The sequence below is a fragment of the Streptopelia decaocto genome (genome assembly GCF_964273445.1).
Source record: "Streptopelia decaocto genome assembly, contig: HAP1_SCAFFOLD_150, whole genome shotgun sequence".
NCBI lineage: Eukaryota > Metazoa > Chordata > Aves > Columbiformes > Columbidae > Streptopelia > Streptopelia decaocto.
The window spans coordinates 150,685-168,146 of record NW_028115833.1 but is presented as its reverse complement, the minus strand read 5'-3'; the positions used below and the strand labels follow the sequence as shown (position 1 = coordinate 168,146).

Sequence of the window (17,462 nt, the reverse complement as noted above, 5' to 3'; positions counted from 1 at the left end):
TGATCTCTTTGGGATGAGAAACGTGATGGGGCAAATCACCCAGATGGAGTACTGATATGGATGGATGGACAGATGTGTGGATAGATAGATGGATTGGGACAGAGAGGAGGATCAGCCTATCAGCCTAAGGGCTGGGGCCAGCCATGGCATGATGGAAGCAAGGCCAGCCCCCCTTTGTCCCCTGCTCTTGTTTCTAAGAGATCCTTTACACCCGTTGCTGGCAGCCCTCCTGTGCCAGCCCCTCTCACCAGCACACGAATCCTGGCCAGGAGCTCTTCATGCTGCTCCTGCTACTGCAGTGACAGAGCAGCCTGCCCTGAGCTGGGGAATGCAGAAATAGGGTTCTGTGGGTCATTCATTCTCCTGTTGAAGCACAGAGCACAGGGAGCAGGCTGTAGTGCCTGGAAACCACAGCGAGACAGTCCAAGGCAGATCACTGAAGGTCCTTCACCATCTCCAGGAACACTGGGCACTCGCAGATGGACACTCAAACCAGCACCATGACGTAACATGGTGCCCCATGTCCTCCCCTGAGCCATGAAAAACACAAGTACAGCAGCATGGCCTTGTGGGGGAAATTTATCCAGGCTGACGACAGCTTTGGAAGAAGAGCCCAAGCTCCAAATACTGAGACTGAGGAAATCCCCTTTTGTGGGATGTTTCAAAAAGATGGCCCCAATTTCAGAAATACAGTGATTTAAAAATGGGTCCACACCTGTATTACAGAGATGTTACACAGGACACCAGCTGTACCAGGGTCCCAGAAACAGGTGGACAGGCCTCTGAGTCACTGCTCTGGAGAAGTGCCATGGGTGAAGAAATTCCTTGACAAACATGGTTATCACAGATGAAATGATCAATGCACAGGAGGTTTCTGAGATGAACTGGAAATCACTTCTGAAAAGACATGGGTAACTTATTGTTGCTGATAGAAAAATGACTGAATCAGCTTCTTCAGTGCCACTTTCAGTTCCTGGTTCCTCATGCTGTAGATGAGGGGGTTCACTGCTGGAGGCACCACTGAGTAAAGAACAGACACCACCAGATTCAGGGATGGGGAGAACATGGAGGGTTGCTTCAGGTTGGCAAACATGGCAGTGCTGATGAACAGAGAGACCACGGCCAGGTGAGGGAGGCAGGTGGAAAAGGCTTTGTGCCGTCCCTGCTCAGAGGGGATCCTCAGCACGGCCCTGAAGATCTGCACATAGGACACCACAATGAACACAAAACATCCCTCGAAAAAAAAAGCACTAACCACAATAAGCCCAGCTTCCTTGAGGAAGTCGGCTGAGCAGGAGAGCTTGAGGATCTGGGGGATTTCACAGAAGAACTGGCCCAGGGCATTGCCCTTGCACAGGAGCAGTGAAAATGTATTGGCTGTGTGCAGCAGAGCATTGAGAAACCCAGTGGCCCAGGCAGCTGCTGCCATGTGGACACAAGCTCTGCTGCCCAGGAGGGTCCTGTAGTGCAAGGGTTTGCAGATGGCAACATAGCGGTCGTACGACATGATGGTGAGAAGATAAAATTCTGCTGAAGCTAAAAAGACAAAAAGAAAGAGTTGTGTAGCACACCCTCCATAGGAAATGGCCCTTGTATCCCACAGAGAGTTGGCCATGGACTGGGGGACAATGGTGGCGATGGAGCCCCCGTCCAGGAGGGCGAGGTTGAGCAGGAAGAAGTACATGGGGGTGTGGAGGTGCTGGTCCCAGGCTATGGTGGTGATGATGAGGCCGTTGCCCAGGAGGGCAGCCAGGTAGATGCCCAGGAAGAGCCAGAAGTGCAAGAGCTGCAGCTCCCGTGTGTCTGCGAACGGCAGGAGGAGGAACTGGGTGATGGAGCTGCTGTTGGACATTTCCTTTTCCTGAGCACGGGGCGCTGTCATGAAAAAAAAAAAAAAAAAAGACAGTGAGAATTCAGGGCAGAGTTCTCTGACAAAAAACAAACCAACTCACATAGACGTTCCCCAGTCACACACAGACACTCTTTTGTTTTTCTAGGAGTACCATTTTCAGGACTGTGGCTACAGCCCTGCTTGGGGCTGGAAAATGTGCAACCAAGAGCAGGGCCTCTGCCCATGGGTCGTTGATAAGTCAGCCCAGCTCTGCAGAAGTGGGGCCACGGGAACGGTGGGGACTGTCCTGGTTCTGCTAATGCACAAGGGCTGTCAGCACTTGCTTTCCCAGTGATAGGGAACAGAGATGGTGAAGGCAGTTTGGGAGTTCCAGGGTTTTTTACACCTCCCCCCATATTCACTGCAGAGTGTTGTTGGGTGTCAGAAACCCTCAGCATTTCTGCTGCACTCAGGGAGAACAGAGCAAGTCCTGTGAGACCAGAGGATACCTATGGGTCAGTGCAGAGTGAGGGCAGCTGCTCTGTCCCTCTCTCTTGCTCCAGCTGCCCTGGGCTGGCACATTTCTGAGATGGATGCTGATCACACTTCCATGTTACCCTGAAAAGCCACCAGGCACTGCTGAGAGCAGAGGGATCCACCTCAGACCATGACATGTGTCACCCTTCCCTAATGTCTCAGCACCCCACGCTTAGCCCAAGAAACACACGGCTCATTCCCCAGCCTCACAGACTGCATTGCCACAACCCCACAGGTCAGAGCAAAGCTGGGACACGTGTGCCCATGGACACACCTGCAGGAAAGGATCCACAAGCTCAGGCTGTGACTCTGCAGCTGAAACTGCCATCCCCAGAGAGCCTGACAACAAGAACAAGATCCCAACAGCAGTGACCCAGAGCAGTAGAGCAAGAAGGAAAATGCGGTGAGGGTGGGTGTGAGAGAGGCCGGGGCAGAGGCAGCCGGGCACTCAGACAGCGTCACCCTTCCCCAGCTGTGCAGCCACCTCCCAGACACCAACACTGCCGGGCAGCTGCTCTCAGCCCCTGTGCTCTGCAGAGGAACTGGAGCTCTGGCTGCACAGGAGCTGCTTCATGCCTTGGAGCCCCCGGCCCTGAGGGCAGAGGCTTTGCTGGGTGGGAGAGGAGGCCAGGGGGCTGCTCAGAGGAGGGATCTGCACTGCAGGGGATCACAGGGGCTTTTCTCTGTTCTCCCTCCCATAACAATTCCGGGTTTGGTTTCCTCTCATTTCTGATCATTTCCCTGCTGCCCGGAGATTCTCCCCTGGGAGGTGTTTCCCTGTCCATGTCTCTTCCCTGTCAGTGCTCACAGACCATCCCACCCTCTGTGCCCTCCCCCTGGCCCTACAGATCCTGCCTGTTCACAGGGCACTGCCTGGGGGCATCTTCCTGTTCCAGGCTGGAAAACAGATTACAGATTAAGTGTAAGGTGTCCAGCAAAGGTGATGCTGGTTCTGCATAGGCAGAGGAGAGGCAAGGCATGCCAGGATTCTCTTGAAGACCTACTGCCATTCATGTGTCCCAGGTATTTGTTTAAAATTAAGAACGGCCTCAATCACCACCCATTCCTCAGAGTAGGATACTGAAAACACAGACTCAGGGAGGTTCCTTATCTTTGTAGTACTCTTTGTCTTCTTCTTCTCATTGAAACCTCCTCTTGTCAATATTCTGGAAGGAGCTGGAGCTGTGAGCAGCCCCGACCCACGGAGAACCCAGCAGCAGAAGGACCCTGCCCTGCCGGGGGTCGCTCCTTCCCCCCACAGCTTCTCCCCTCAGTGTTTTTGGGATCTCCCAGGCAGGCTGAGCGCTGACCCTGGCAGGTGGCAGAGTCCCTGCCCGGCACAGCCCTGGGGTGCAGGGACCCTGCTCTGCAGGACAGCCCTGAGCACCCCTGCCTGCACGTTTACATTTACACCCCACGGCCACCCTGGGGAGAACGCAGCATTCACGTCTTGTCACTGTGACAGTGCAGAAGGCAATCCCTGCTCTGCAGAACACCCTCCCCTCTGATCAGAGAATCTCTGAGAGCTGTACTTACATCTCTCGCAGGCTCTGCAATGTGACAGTGTGGCGGAATGCAACGCCCCTCTCTCCCCCCTCTCCCTCCTTCAGTTTGGAAGGAGTGGGCACATCTCCCTCTTTCTCTGCTACTTGAGGCTAACAGCTTCTTTTGTTTGGCCCCAGAGCACCCTGGCCAGTGCCATTATGAGAAGGGAGTGCTAAAGAGCCAGAGTGGGGGATGATGGAAGGCTTCAGAGGCATCCCACAAACAGTGTGGGGGTGCAGAGAAACTTCTAGAGGGCCGACAGTCAGATCTGATAAAAACGGGATTCTCGTCGGCAACTCCGCCCATTGTCGCGGGTCCCTCGGAGCACGAGCTTAGCCACTGCCGCCGGGAGCCACGGGCCCCCCACCCCGCTCCCCGGGATGGAGACTCCGCTTGTCTTGCCGCCAAGTGTGTAAGTAAAACTTCTCGCAGGATTGTGAGTATATTTATACTTTTCATGCACATTTGCACATGTACTTTAAATTATTTCCTCGCACAATCGCGAGTGGCTGCCGAGAGCCCCTCGCACAATCGCGAGTGTATTTTCCTCCCGTGCTTCCACATAAGCACGTGTAGGATCCCGTGCACACTCGCACGTGTAAGTAAATTAACTCTCGCAGGATTGCGAGTGTATTATAAATTTACCCTCGCAGAATCGCAAGTGTACACTTACCGTACTCACTACGAGTGCGTGTATCTCTTTAAAAATAATCCTGCACCGTGTTTAGGCAAGTGTGTGCTTCTCTGGGACCCAGGGACAGCGCCGGCATTGTTTTGGTGCAGCCACGTGCATGCACACTGTGGACCGCCTGTTATATCGGTTGCTGCCCCTCCATAATTTTCCTCAACTGATATCCGAACCTTTATTAAAGTCACTTTTGGAGTGCTAAAACCCTGTTTCTCACTGGTTTAATAAAAGTTGTTTTGGACTCTGTTGTCCCTTAAATTAACCTCGGGGTGCCTCTGTGTAATATTCCGTGACAGACAGCTTTCTGAGATCCTACCATGATTTGCAGATGCAATGCCCTGCAGCCACAGGCTTCATATCTGAGAAGATTTGGTTTCTGCTGATCTTTCAGCATCCTCCCACCCCAGACTGCGTTTCCCTCTCTGTGCCTGGCTCCTGTGCCCTCGGTGCTGCAGGCAGAGCCCTCAGCCCTGCTGCGCTTTGCAGAGGAGCTGCTCCTGGGCAGAGCTGTCTCTCTGCAGCGCTGCCGCTGCCATGAGCTCCTTGTGTCCCGGGAGCCCAGCCCAGCTCAGCAGCACAGGAGCAGCCCATGATGTCCCTTTCTCTGTCCCCTCTGGGCATCTCCAGGTGTCCCTGGGGCTCCAGGGGCACATCCTTTGAGACAACCTGAAGTAATCGGTGATGTTGATTATCTCTCCTCTGAAGAGGCACATCATTGTGTTCTTTGTATTAAACAATGAATTAGTATGAGAACCAACTTTTCTTGTCCCATCATTAGACAGGACACCAGGAAGATTACAGCAAAGAATCTAATTCCTCCAAGCCAGGGGAGGAATATGTTCAGTTGAATGACTTCAGGCATTTTATTCTGGTTTTATACTCCTAGGTCTAGAGAGACATTCATCAGTCTTTGGCCATGTCATGTCTGTGCTCTGCAGCAAAGCCTTTGCACACATGGGCTCTTGGACACTTGGTACCAGGTTTCTTGTGGCAGGTCAGAGCTGGGCTGGTGCCACAGCTGGGGTGGCTCAGCCCAGATGTGAGGCAATGTCCTCAGCCAGGGACCTGACTGGGGGAGCTGGAGCTGTCAGTGCTGCAGACAGAGCTGTGACACGGATGGAATGAACTGCCAGGCAGGGTGGCAGGAGTGAGTTCATCTGGTCTGCAAGGACAGCAGCCTCCAAGCACAGCAACAGTCCAGATCAGAACTCATTCCAGATCTGTAAGGCAATTCAAGCACCCATAATGAGTTGTTACTACAGCAGGAACAGTTAAGGAGAAACAAAGACACCGTGTGGCCACTGATGAATTTAATAAGAGAAAGAGGTGAGAATTTCCATGTCCTCTTGTCCTCTGTCTTCACCAGAAATGTTTCCTAGGTCTCTGTCACATGTGACGGGAATCTGGAGAACAACCAGCAGTGGATGGGGATCAAGTCAGGGGTCATTGGAACTAACACAATCCTTTCCAGTCTGTGGGACAGGGGGGACAGCATCCCAGGAGCTGGGACAGCAGGACAATGTCACAATGAGGCCACCTTCCACCATCTTGGAAAGCTCATGGAGATTGAGGAGACTCTGTATCAAAAACAGCGTGGTCAGCAGGACAAGGGCAGTGATCCTTCCCCTGTACTCTGTATTGGGGAGGCCACACCTGGAGTATTGTGTTCAACTCTGGGCCCCTCAGGTCAGGAAAGAGATTGAAGTGCTGGAGCGGGTCCAGAGAAGAGCAACAAGACTGGGGAAGGGACTTGAACACAAGCCCTATGGGGAGAGACTGAGGGAGCTGGGCTTGTTTAGTCTGGAGAAGAGGAGGCTTAGAGGTGAGCTCAGCACTCTCTAGAACTACCTGAAGGGCAGTTATAGCCAGGTGGGGATTGGTCTCTTCTCCCAGTCAGTCAGCAATAGGACAAGGGGGCATGGGCTTCAACTCTGCCAGGGGAAATTTAGGCATCTTTCCAGAGAGAGTGGTCAGGCATTGGAATGGCTGCCCAGGGAGGTGCTGGACTCACCATCCTTGGAGTTTTTTAAACTGAGATTGGACATGGCACTTAATGCCATGATCTAGTAAACGGACTGGAGTTGGACCAAGGGTTTGACTTGATGATCTCTGAGGTCTTTTCCAACCCAGTCGATTCTGTGATTCTGTGATTTTCAAATTAGGGAGAGTTCTCAGGTTCTCCCTGACCACAGGAATAATTCACAGGAGGTGCAGGGCTGCTTTACAAGTACCCCAAACAGTCCTGACCACAACTTTTCCATCCTTTCTCTTTTGCCCTGAGCCAAGATCTTATTTTTTGCTGTCCTAATACCCTTCCAGAAAGAACAGCCCATGTTGTTAACCCTTTCAGAGCAGGTTGCTCAACAGGTGTCAGCATCCATGTACAGAGTCTGCACATCAGCCAGACACAAATCCATCATTATAGAAATGGAGACGAGGCTCTTGACCAGCTCCTTGCAGCGAGCAATTAGCATGCCTTGTCTGCTGAGATTCCAGGGAACACCGGAACTTTAAGAACTGATAAGTTTTATTCCTCGCTGAGCATCCTGGTTCATCTCCTGATCCATGTGGTGCTTCTGGCTGTGAAGAGAATCTAAACCAACTTCTTGACTGGGCTAGTTCCATTTTACATGGTGCCAAACAGGGCAGATGAAGGGGGCTTATAACTCCAATCTCTGCTGCACAGTTGGGACTTCAGAGATTAGAAATGTAGGGAACAATGTATTGTCAGTGCACACCACATAAAGATTCTGGCTTCCTTTGTGCCTTTTCACTAAACTGGGATCTGTTCCTTGGCTTTCTTTGGCTAAAAAGGAAACAACTCCCCTATGACACCTGCCCCTCACACCAGAAAAAGAAAGGAGAAAATGTATGGAAGAGGGATGATTTGGGAAAAATTCTGACCAAGAGGTGTATTCTTTCAATAATAAAATGGTGGAAGTGGGAGAAAGCACTGTTCAGAGAACTTCATACAAGAGGCCAACTACTGAGATGCAATATGTATTTTGAGAAGTGAGAATGACTACTGGGAGGGAAATTAAAGAGCTTTAATTCATCAACATAACCAAGAATACGGAGTTTTCTGTTACTGTTATTAGTGATAGTACCACGGTTCAAAAACATCCTTGAGAACGTCGCTGTCATCCCTTGGCTTCAAAGCTCAGCCTGCTCAGTATTTGACAGGACTGCTTCAAACATCTGTGACCCAAGTCTTTTACCTAAAGAAGGGAAAAACTTCCAGTGCAGGCACCAAACCAATACCCAACCTGCCTGGAGAGCCAGGACAGTTGTGCCACACAAGAGCCACCCCGGACAGAAGCTACATTAAGTGAGAACTGAAATATTTAAACTCCAATCATAGAATTACAGCATTATAGAATCATTTAGTTGGGAAAAGACACATAAGAACATGGAACTCAAACATAAGAACTCCACATAAGAACTCCAACAATAAACCATATCCCTAAGTGCCACATCTCCACATCTTTTAAATACGTCCAGCAATGGAAGCTGTCAGGACACCACTGGCTGCAGTTGCACATAAGATACTGGTCATGGCTGTGAGTTCAGCCCTCACTGGCAGAATGTCTCACACCCTCACTGAGGAGGGCAGGGGGCTGGGAGATGGGAGCACATTTCAGTTTCCAGATCCCAGGACAGAGCCCAAACCATCCTGCCCTTGAACTCTGGATCCCATGTCCTGAGATGCAAAGCTGGTGGGGCTTCTGTGGATAATCATGGCAAAAGGTATGAATAATCCTTCAGGTGTTTGTGTAATTTGTCTAGGAATGTCAGTCGTATATGCTTATATTTACATATTTGTAAAATAGTACACTGCATCTGTGGTAGCCCCTCTGGCAATGACAATTAAATAGGTATTTGCACTATAAGGCTCCATACCTCATCCACAAGCACAAATCTAAGTGGTTCAGATGAAGGGTGGTCTGGCAAACGTCACCCTTTGTGTCCCCCGGCGATGGACACTGGTCGTGTGCCTCTGCAGAGAGTGGCAGGAGTTGGATCGCCTTCTTGAGACAGACTCCTTCCAGGAGAGACACAGAGACAGGGGGAACTCATCGGGTCTTTACGGCATTTCACTCGGCATCAGTTTTGACATATTGGGTGCTGTCCTGTGACTGCCCTTTCTGCACAAATGATCATACAAACACAACCATTTAGTAAGACACGGTCATAAAGGTGCTGTTATGGACAAGAAAGCTCACCGTGAACTTTGGAGAGAGCGAGGAACTTTATGATATGCACCAGAAAGAATCAAGAAGCTCAAGGCCTCTTCTGAAGAGCGGGAGGCCCTGAGCAGCCGTGATTGGCCATTGTAGGTGTGGGAGAGGGTCAGAGCATGTCACGGAGAAGCAATGAGATGGCTGATGGCTTCAGTGAACCCTTCCAGCCATGTCTGAGCCCAGAAATGGAAAGCAGTTGATGTCTGCAGGTGGAGAAGGAACAGGAGGAAGATCTTCCTGGGAATACGGAAGGAAGAAAGGCCTCTCTGGGCTAATCATGTATGGCAGTGCCATTTCCATCCTGTGGGCATGGCTGTGCCTAGGAGATGGGGAATGGCTGCTGCTGGGGTGGCTGTGCTCAGTCATGGCCCATGAGCTGACCCTGCTCTGCTCCTTTCTTACACTTCCCACACTTGAATGGACCTCAGGAATCATCTATGAACCTGGTGGATCCATGAACATCCTGGAGTGATGGGCTATGGATCCAAATAGGGGATTCAAGCAAGTTTGGGACTGCGACATTGGGGTGATTGGTGATCATTGCCAGGTGAATGAAAGAAGCTGGATGAGTTGTGAGGAGCTCACAGGCATTTCCAACTCCACAGAAAACCAGAGCCTTGCAGTTAAAGCAACAGGGGATGACATAAAACCCACCCCCAAAACACAAAACACTCACACTGACCACAGGAAAAGTCTTGAAAAACATTGGAGAAAAATCTACCAGGTCTCAGGCATCAGGGCTTAGCCATTCTGGTGATGAACAAGCATCAAGGGCTGACATGGCATCAGAGCCACCTCCACATGGCCCTTACCACCTGGAACCAGAGTCTCCAAGTCTTTCCTTCACCAGCCTCCAGGGACAGGGACCTACACTGGTTGTTTCCTTCACAGCTGTGTCAGTGATGGCCCTTCATCGGGTCCTAAACACCCTCAGAAACTTGGGGTTTGCTTCTGCCTTTCACTTCATTAGAGGTTTGTTCATTCTTTCAGTATCTGTAGTTCACGATTACGACACCAGAGGGCTCACTAACGTCGAAAATGTGCTTACAAGCCAAGGCTTTGTGCATCATTTTCCTAAAGGCTTCAAGTCTGGTGTGGATGATTAGGGAGATTTCAGGAATAACCAAACAGAGAGCATTTCCAAAACAAATAGCAATAAAGGCAAATTTCTTCTATTTCCTTCTCTGCTCGCCCTTCCCTCCCTTTCCAGAATAGGTGTTCTCAGCAGCCTCCAGTTCATATTGGTGTGGAGCATCTCCTGATAAAGACTGAATATGTCACAAAATGGATTGCCTAAAATGCCATGTGCATGAGGAGATAATCCAGGACACCTCAAGAGGAGTCACAGTCCTCTGGACCAAGAGGTGGGTGTTCCTGGGAATCTCAGGTGCCACAGCACAGTGATACTTGTGTTCAGGGAGCTGGTCAAGTGACCCATCTCCTGTTCTGTAACGGTGTCTGAGTTTGCTCAGGTCACCCCTGACTTGAGCCCCATCCACTGCTGGGTGTTCTCCAGACTCCTGCCTTCAGGAACAAAGGCCCAGGAGACCTTGCTGGTGAAGATGGAGGCAAAGAAGCCATGACGAACCTCAGTCCCGTCTGATTCTACTCTTATGAAGTTCAGCAGCAGGCCAACGTTCACCTTGTCTATTCTCTTACTGCAAGTTAAGCTCTGTCAGCTCATCTTGCTACCCTTCCCGTGCAGGTATCAAGTCCAGGGCAGCTTTGGCATCATCCCCACATCCATGGACAAGGTTTCTAAATTCCTCCTTTGCAGCTTCCCCTGCTTCTACGTCTTGTGTGCTGCCTTTTTGCCCTGGAGCTCCATCAGTTCAAAGGAGCAGCCTCACGAGATAAATGCTTCTGTTCATGGGTACTTGGAGAGATGATTCTTGTGCTTGGAGCAGCCTGTCCTGTAAGGCTGATCAGATTTCCTGAGCTCCTTCACCCTTCAGACCTACTTCCATGTCACCACTTTGCCCACCATCCCCCAGTATGTGAAAGTCTTCTCCTCTGGAGCCCACCAGCCTGTGCTCTGCTGCTGGCCTTCCTCCCTCCCCTCTGGTGCCTGGGACCCCTCTGTGTCCTGCTCATGACAGCCAAGGTGGACACCGATGTTCACATCCCTCACCAGGGTTTCCTTGTTTCCCCGATCCCAGTCCAGGTGAGAATCACCCTTGTTGCCCATCAAGCAGACGTTAAGAATTTGGCCCAAGATCCTTTGAAACTGCACCTGCAAATATGCCACGCCAGTGAATGTCAGGACAATTACAGTTTCCCATGGGAACCTGCTCTTTGACTGGTGATTTCCTCAGGTTGCTGACAGAAGATCTTTTCCAGTACTTCACCACGATGCAGCAGTTTGTTACACCCAACACACTGTCAACCTGTACTGGGTTTACATGGCAAAGTCTGAAGGTGAGTGTGGGTGTGCGGCAGTTGTCACCTCTGAGAGGACAACCGGAGTTTCACTGACATCAGACAGAGGGGATTTCAACTGGCTCCATGATGGACCCAGTCCTTGCCAAATCTGAGCCACTCAGTGATGCTGGCAGCACCTCTGGGATATTGTATTTGAGAAAGGGTAAAAAATGCTGCACAACAGCAGGTGGGAGAGAGGAGGGAGGAAATGGGAGAGAAAAGCTCTGCAGACACCAAGGTCATATCCCATAGGATCCAAGCAGGTCCCTCAGCAGGCCAAAGTTTGCTCTCCTGAAATCCTGCTCTTGGCCTTGTGATCATCTCCCAGGAGCCTCAGCTCCACTTACCCATCCCTGACTGTTCCATCCTGACTAACTTTCTGGTGTGTAAGTGTGAAGTCCCACAGGGCACCTCACCCCACTGACTCCTCAGTCACCCGTGTCAGGAAGATGTTGTCAATGAGCTCCAAAACCCGCCTTGTTCCCAGCCAGGAACCTGGGAGCTGTGGGACCAAAGTCCTGCCCTTGGCCTTGCACAGCCCCACATCACACTGTCCCAGGAAGGGCCCAGGGCAACGTGGGAGGGGCAGGATCTGATTCCCCAGGGTTGGAGGTCAGGGCTTAGTCCTTTGGTTAATGAAACACATCCAGGTTTACGCAGCATCAGAGAGACCATTACATTCCTTTTCCTGACCTCTCATCACTGTCTCCACTTTTCTGCTCTAACCAAACTCTGGGGTCAGTTGTTCAGTTGTGTCCCTCAGTGGGACCCACTCATATTACAGGAAACTTTGGAGTTTGCATCTGAGTTTGACTTCCTGAGAAGTTTCTTCAGCTTCCCCTCAGGATCTGAGGTCCATGGACTCAGCACCAAACCCACCAGAGGGGTCATTAAAGCGCCTTGGGCTGCTCCTGTGCTGCTGAGCTGGGCTGGGCTCATGGGACACAGGGAGCTCATGGCAGCGGCAGTGCTGCAGAGACACAGCTCTGCCCAGGAGCAGCTCCTCTGCACACACAGCAGGGCTGAGGGCTCTGCCTGGGGATCTCAGGAGATGAGCAAGGCAGAGAGAGATTAAAGGTGGTCAGGACTGGGAGGATGACTGAGAACTCACTGGAGGAGAAACCTTTGCAGCCCTTGCCATGGTAAGTCTCTGGGTGCAGGGCAGTGCAGCTGTAGCTCCTGGAGGCATCTCCTAAAACCGGCACAGGCACAGCTTGTGGGATCTGTACAGAGGTGTCTCTTGTTCAAGGATTTATGAACAACTGTGAAGCCGGGAGAGCACCCAGGGGTGCCCAAGGCTGCCCTGCAGAGTAGGGTCCCTGCACCCCAGGGCTGTGCTGGGGCAGACACCCTGCTGCCTGCCAGGGTCAGCGCTCAGCCTGCCTGGGGAGATCCCATGGGTGGAAGGAGCAACCCCCGGCAGGGCAGGCAGGGAGCTTGTGGAGTTGAAGGGGGCTGTGTGGGTCAGGGCTGCTCAGAGCTCCAGATCCCCCCACAGACATGGCAGAGGGTCCTTCTGAACAACAACATCAAGACAGCAACAGCTGCAAGGGAAGGAGTCTATGCTTTCAGTTTTCCACTCTTGGTTGTCTGGGTGTGCAGTGGGAGATGGGGATTTATTTCTCTGATTGGAGAAGACACTGAGACCCCATTTCTCATTAGGACTTGTCTGAGCTGCTCCTGAGCCCCTGCACACACAGAGCTGCCTCTGGGCAGTGACAGGAGGTGTCAGCAGGACAGAGCTGAGCACACAGTGGGTGGGACGGCGTCTGTGACACTGACAGGGAGCAGACCAGGGACAGAGACACAGCTGCAGGCAGCACAGACATGGGCAGGGAGAGGGAGATGGATCAGAAATGCTGGGCAGGGGATTCAGTACACCACTGCAATCTCCTGCAGTGCAGACACATTTCCCAGTGCAACCCCTGGTCTCCTCTCCTCCCCAGCAGACCCTCTGCCCCAAAGCCATGGGGTCCAGGTCACCAGTCTCCACCTCAGCAGCTGGACCTCCAGGTGAAGGGTTCCTAAAATGGGGTACCCAAAAAAGGTGCTAAAAGTACGTGCTCCCCAGTGTCATCATGTGAGTGGCAGCAGCACAGCCGGGTCAGGAGAAGATTCCACAGCATGTCTGTCTGCCTTTCTGTCCTTGCTTTATTTCGCGGGAACACTGCTGTGTTCTTCCCTGTTTCTCCACCTGTCCCTGGTGCTCTTGCTCTCTGGGGTTGGGGTGCGAGTGTCGGTCACTTCTTATTCCGACATCAACTCAAGAGGTCTTGCCCCAGAGGTATGTTCATGGAAACCAGACGCCCAAGCTGTCTTTTAAGCTGTGATGAACAGTATTTTCTCACTTGGTAGAAAGAGAGAATGAGCTGAAACATCTCTCCATCAGGGAGGGGGTTTTCCATGACAAACAGCATGTTTATTTTCCTCAGAGAATTCTCCCCTAACTTGTCACTGCCTTCTCCTCCTTGCACAGGTCCTCATGCCCACAGGCAGCCAATGTCCAACAGCAGCTCCATTACCCAGTTCCTCCTCCTGCCGTTCACAGATACACGGGAGCTGCAGCTCTTGCACTTCTGGCTCTTCCTGGGCATCTACCTGGCTGCCCTCCTGGGCAACAGCCTCATCATCACCACCATCGCCTGTGACCAGCACCTCCACACCCCCATGTACTTCTTCCTTCTCAACCTCGCCCTCCTGGACCTGGGTGCCATCTCCACCATTGTCCCCAAGTCCATGGCCAACTCTCTGTGGGACAACAAGGTCATTTCCTATGGAGGGTGTGCTACACAACTCTTTCTGTTTGTCTTTTTAGTTTCAGCAGAGTTTTACCTTCTCACCATCATGTCGTACGACCGCTACGTTGCCATCTGCAAACCCCTGCACTACGGGACCCTCCTGGGCAGCAGAGCTTGTGTCCACATGGCAGCAGCTGCCTGGGCCACTGGATTTCTCACTGCTCTGCTGCTCACGGCCAATACATTTTCACTGCCCCTGTGCAAGGGCAATGCCCTGGGCCAGTTCTTCTGTGAAATCCCCCACATCCTCAAGCTCTCCTGCTCACACTCATACTTCAGGGAACTTGGGATTCTTGTGTTTAGTGTCTGTTTAGGATTTGGGTGTTTTGTGTTTATTGTGGTGTCCTATGTGCAGATCTTGAGGGCTGTGCTGAGGATCCCCTCTGAGCAGGGACGGCACAAAGCCTTTTCCACCTGCCTCCCTCACCTGGCCGTGGTCACTCTGTTCGTCAGCACTGTCATATTTGCTGACCTGAAACCCTCATCAATTTCCTCCCATTCCCTGGACCTGGTGGTGTCAGTTCTGTACTCGGTGGTGCCTCCAGCAGTGAACCCCCTCATCTACAGCAGAACTCAAGGAGTCTATAAGGAAAGTGATGACTGTTCGCTTTTCAAAACAGTAATGAAGTGACCTCCTGCTTCTGCATGTCACTTGTAATATAACGCATTACTAGTTCAACCTGAGTTCTGTAGCTTTTGTGGTTTGGTTTTGTTTCGTTTTGTTTTTTGTTTTTTTTCTCTTTGGTGTTTGTTTTTCTTGCTTGTATTAATGCTATCCACAACAAAATTATGTCTTCTTATGGCTGTGTCCATATCTACCTGTCTGATGTGTCCCATAGTCTTTGTGTAAATAAGGAGCTGTACTCTCTGTGTGTATAAATGAAATAAAGGACCCTGCAGTGCCTTGTTTGCCCAGAATCCTCTCTCTGGGATCTCTGGGGCTGCAGGAGCCATGTCTGTGTGCTGAGGGGGAGTGAGCAGGAGCCACCCTGAGCTGGGTCTTCCTCCCACCCTGACCAATGTGAATCTACAGACTCACCCCATGGCCCTGGGCACCACAGCCCACTTGCTCTGCAGAGCAGCACCGCCAGGTTGGAGCTGTATGGAGCATGGGAAGCAGGGGGGGCAGGAAGAGCTGGCCAGGTTAGCATAGCTCATGTCTCTTGGGAAAGGGGTCTGTGGGGAGACGGGATGTTCCAGGAGAAGAGTGGGGCACTGTATGTGTACAGGAAAGACATGGAAAGAGAAACCCTTTGCTGTAGGTGGCAGCTTGGGGCAGGTGGCCCTGGCACTGTGGCCGCAGGACCTTCCTGAGGATCTCCTAGGCCAAATGTCTCATGCTGTCCTGGGGAGCCAGTCTGGACCTGGGTCTGCAAGCTGCCTGTGCTGGAGACCCGCTCAGCTTGCTGGCTGGATGAACATTCTCACTGTCCTTCATTCTCACTGGTCCCCACTGCTGTGGGACCAGTTCCAGTTCCAGTGTGGCTGCTCTGCAGGGCTCGGCTGGGGAGAGGGCAGGGGGGTGGCACAATTCAGGAGGGGGTGGGAGGGCTGAACTGGCAAATGCCCCAGAGAAGAAAATACCAGTGAACAGCTGAAGTGTGTGAGTGTGCAGGGCTGGCACACAGCAGTGTCCTCTCCCAGCCAGGCCTCCTGGGAGAGCCCTGGAGCACCAGCAGAGCAGGGGCTGGTGTGTGCCCATGGTCATGGGACAACCTGGGGAAGTTGTCCCAGCACAGTCACCACAGACCATCCCTTCATAACCACCTTTTCCTGCACTGGCCCTTCACCCCAGCTGAGAGAGGTTGTTCATCCCTCAACACAAGGACACTGAATGAGTAAGTAAGAAGCCGATGTTTCCACTGTATGGATGAGATATGAGCATGCATATCATGTACATAGGACGAACCTGACTCAGTACAAACACCATCAGCTATTCCTGCAGGTTCCATGAAGGCCTGAATGCAGAACTAGGATGTGCTGCCTTGAACTGAGGTCCCCATGTCCATTCCTCATGACGTGGAACATGAGGATGGCCATACTTAGGGATCTGGAGCAGCTGGATCGTTGGGCTGAGGCGACCAAGCTGCTGTGTGTCCGGAGCACAAGTGTGATGAGGAGCGGTTGAGGGAGCTGGGGCTGTTCAGCCTGGAGAACAGGAGGCTGAGGGAAGCCTTATTGCTGTCTAAAACTGCCTGAAAGGAGGTTGAACATGGAGGGTGTTGGTCTCTTCTCCCAAGTAGCAAGTGATAGGACAGGAGGAAATGGCCCCAAATTGCACCACGGGAGGTTTAGATCGGATATTAGGAAAAAATATTTCCTGGAAAGGGTTGTCAGGCATTGGAACAGGCTGCCCAGGGCAGTGGGGGAGTCACCACTCCTGGAGGGGTTTACAAGGAGCTTAGACGAGGTCCTCAGGGACATGGTTTAGTGCGAGAGCTGGGCTATGGTTGGACTCAATGATCCCAAGGCTCTCTTCCTATCAGAGTATTCTATGATTCTATGATTCTGCCTCGGATGAGAGTCCACAAAGCCAACTCAGTTATGGATGTCGGGCACAACCCTGACATTTCTGTGTGTGACTCTGGGAACAAACCCCACTGACCCAGTGAGATTCACCTCAGATGCCCTGTGATTCTGGATTGTGTTTTCAAAATGACAGTGTAATCGAGGAGGTCCTGGCATCCGTCAAACCCATCTTCAAGAAAGGCAGGAAGGAGAATGGGGAGAATCAGAGGCTGATCAGCTTGTCTCTGTCCCTGGGAAGGTGATGGGACAAGTCCTCGTGCAGCCATCTGCAGGCACTTGAAGGACAAGAAAGAGACTTGTGAACCAAAATGGGCGGGGGAAAGACAGGCATGTTGTGTGTATGAAATTGTGCCAGGCCTTGGACATGGTCTTCAGTGGTGTCCTTATAGCCCGGTTGATGCTATTTGGGCTGAAGAAGCGGATGCTTGGTGGGAAGTTCACTGAAACATCAAGCCCAAATATCATCTGCGATGCAGTGTCCTCTGTGCAGTTAGTGTGTCATCCCCCAGTGACCAGCATTTGGGCCAAAACTGCTGAAGGTCTTTTTCTCCCTTCTGTGCTGTGATGGAGATGATGCAAAGCTGAGCGAAGACCTTGAACAACCTCACCTGATCACCCTGCTTTGGGAAGGATAGTGAAGCAAGAAGATGTTCAGGACTCTCTTCAAACCTGACTGACTCTATGATTCAACGAGTCTTTCCCCTGGACACGTTTTTGAAGATGGAATATCTGCAGAAAAGAAAAAAAAAAAAAAAAGAGGCAGAAGAGGAGATAGAAATGATATCAAAAAAAACAACAGTTATTGCAAAGAAAGTTTATCCACTCAAACATTTAGAGGGAAAAACATTTGTTTAATTTGATACAACAAGAAT

General features: G+C 51.5%; 1 protein-coding gene across 1 annotated transcript; it reads right to left on the bottom strand.

Moving 5' to 3' along the window:
- Positions 1-916: 916 nt before the first annotated feature.
- Positions 917-1,852, bottom strand: LOC309452547 (olfactory receptor 14J1-like; the record flags this gene model as incomplete). The annotated part of the gene is made up of 1 exon (XM_082077168.1): positions 917-1,852. The coding sequence occupies one exon, from the start codon at positions 1,850-1,852 to the stop codon at positions 917-919; it is 936 nt and encodes a 311-aa protein (XP_081933294.1).
- Between the last annotated feature and the right edge of the window lie 15,610 nt (positions 1,853-17,462).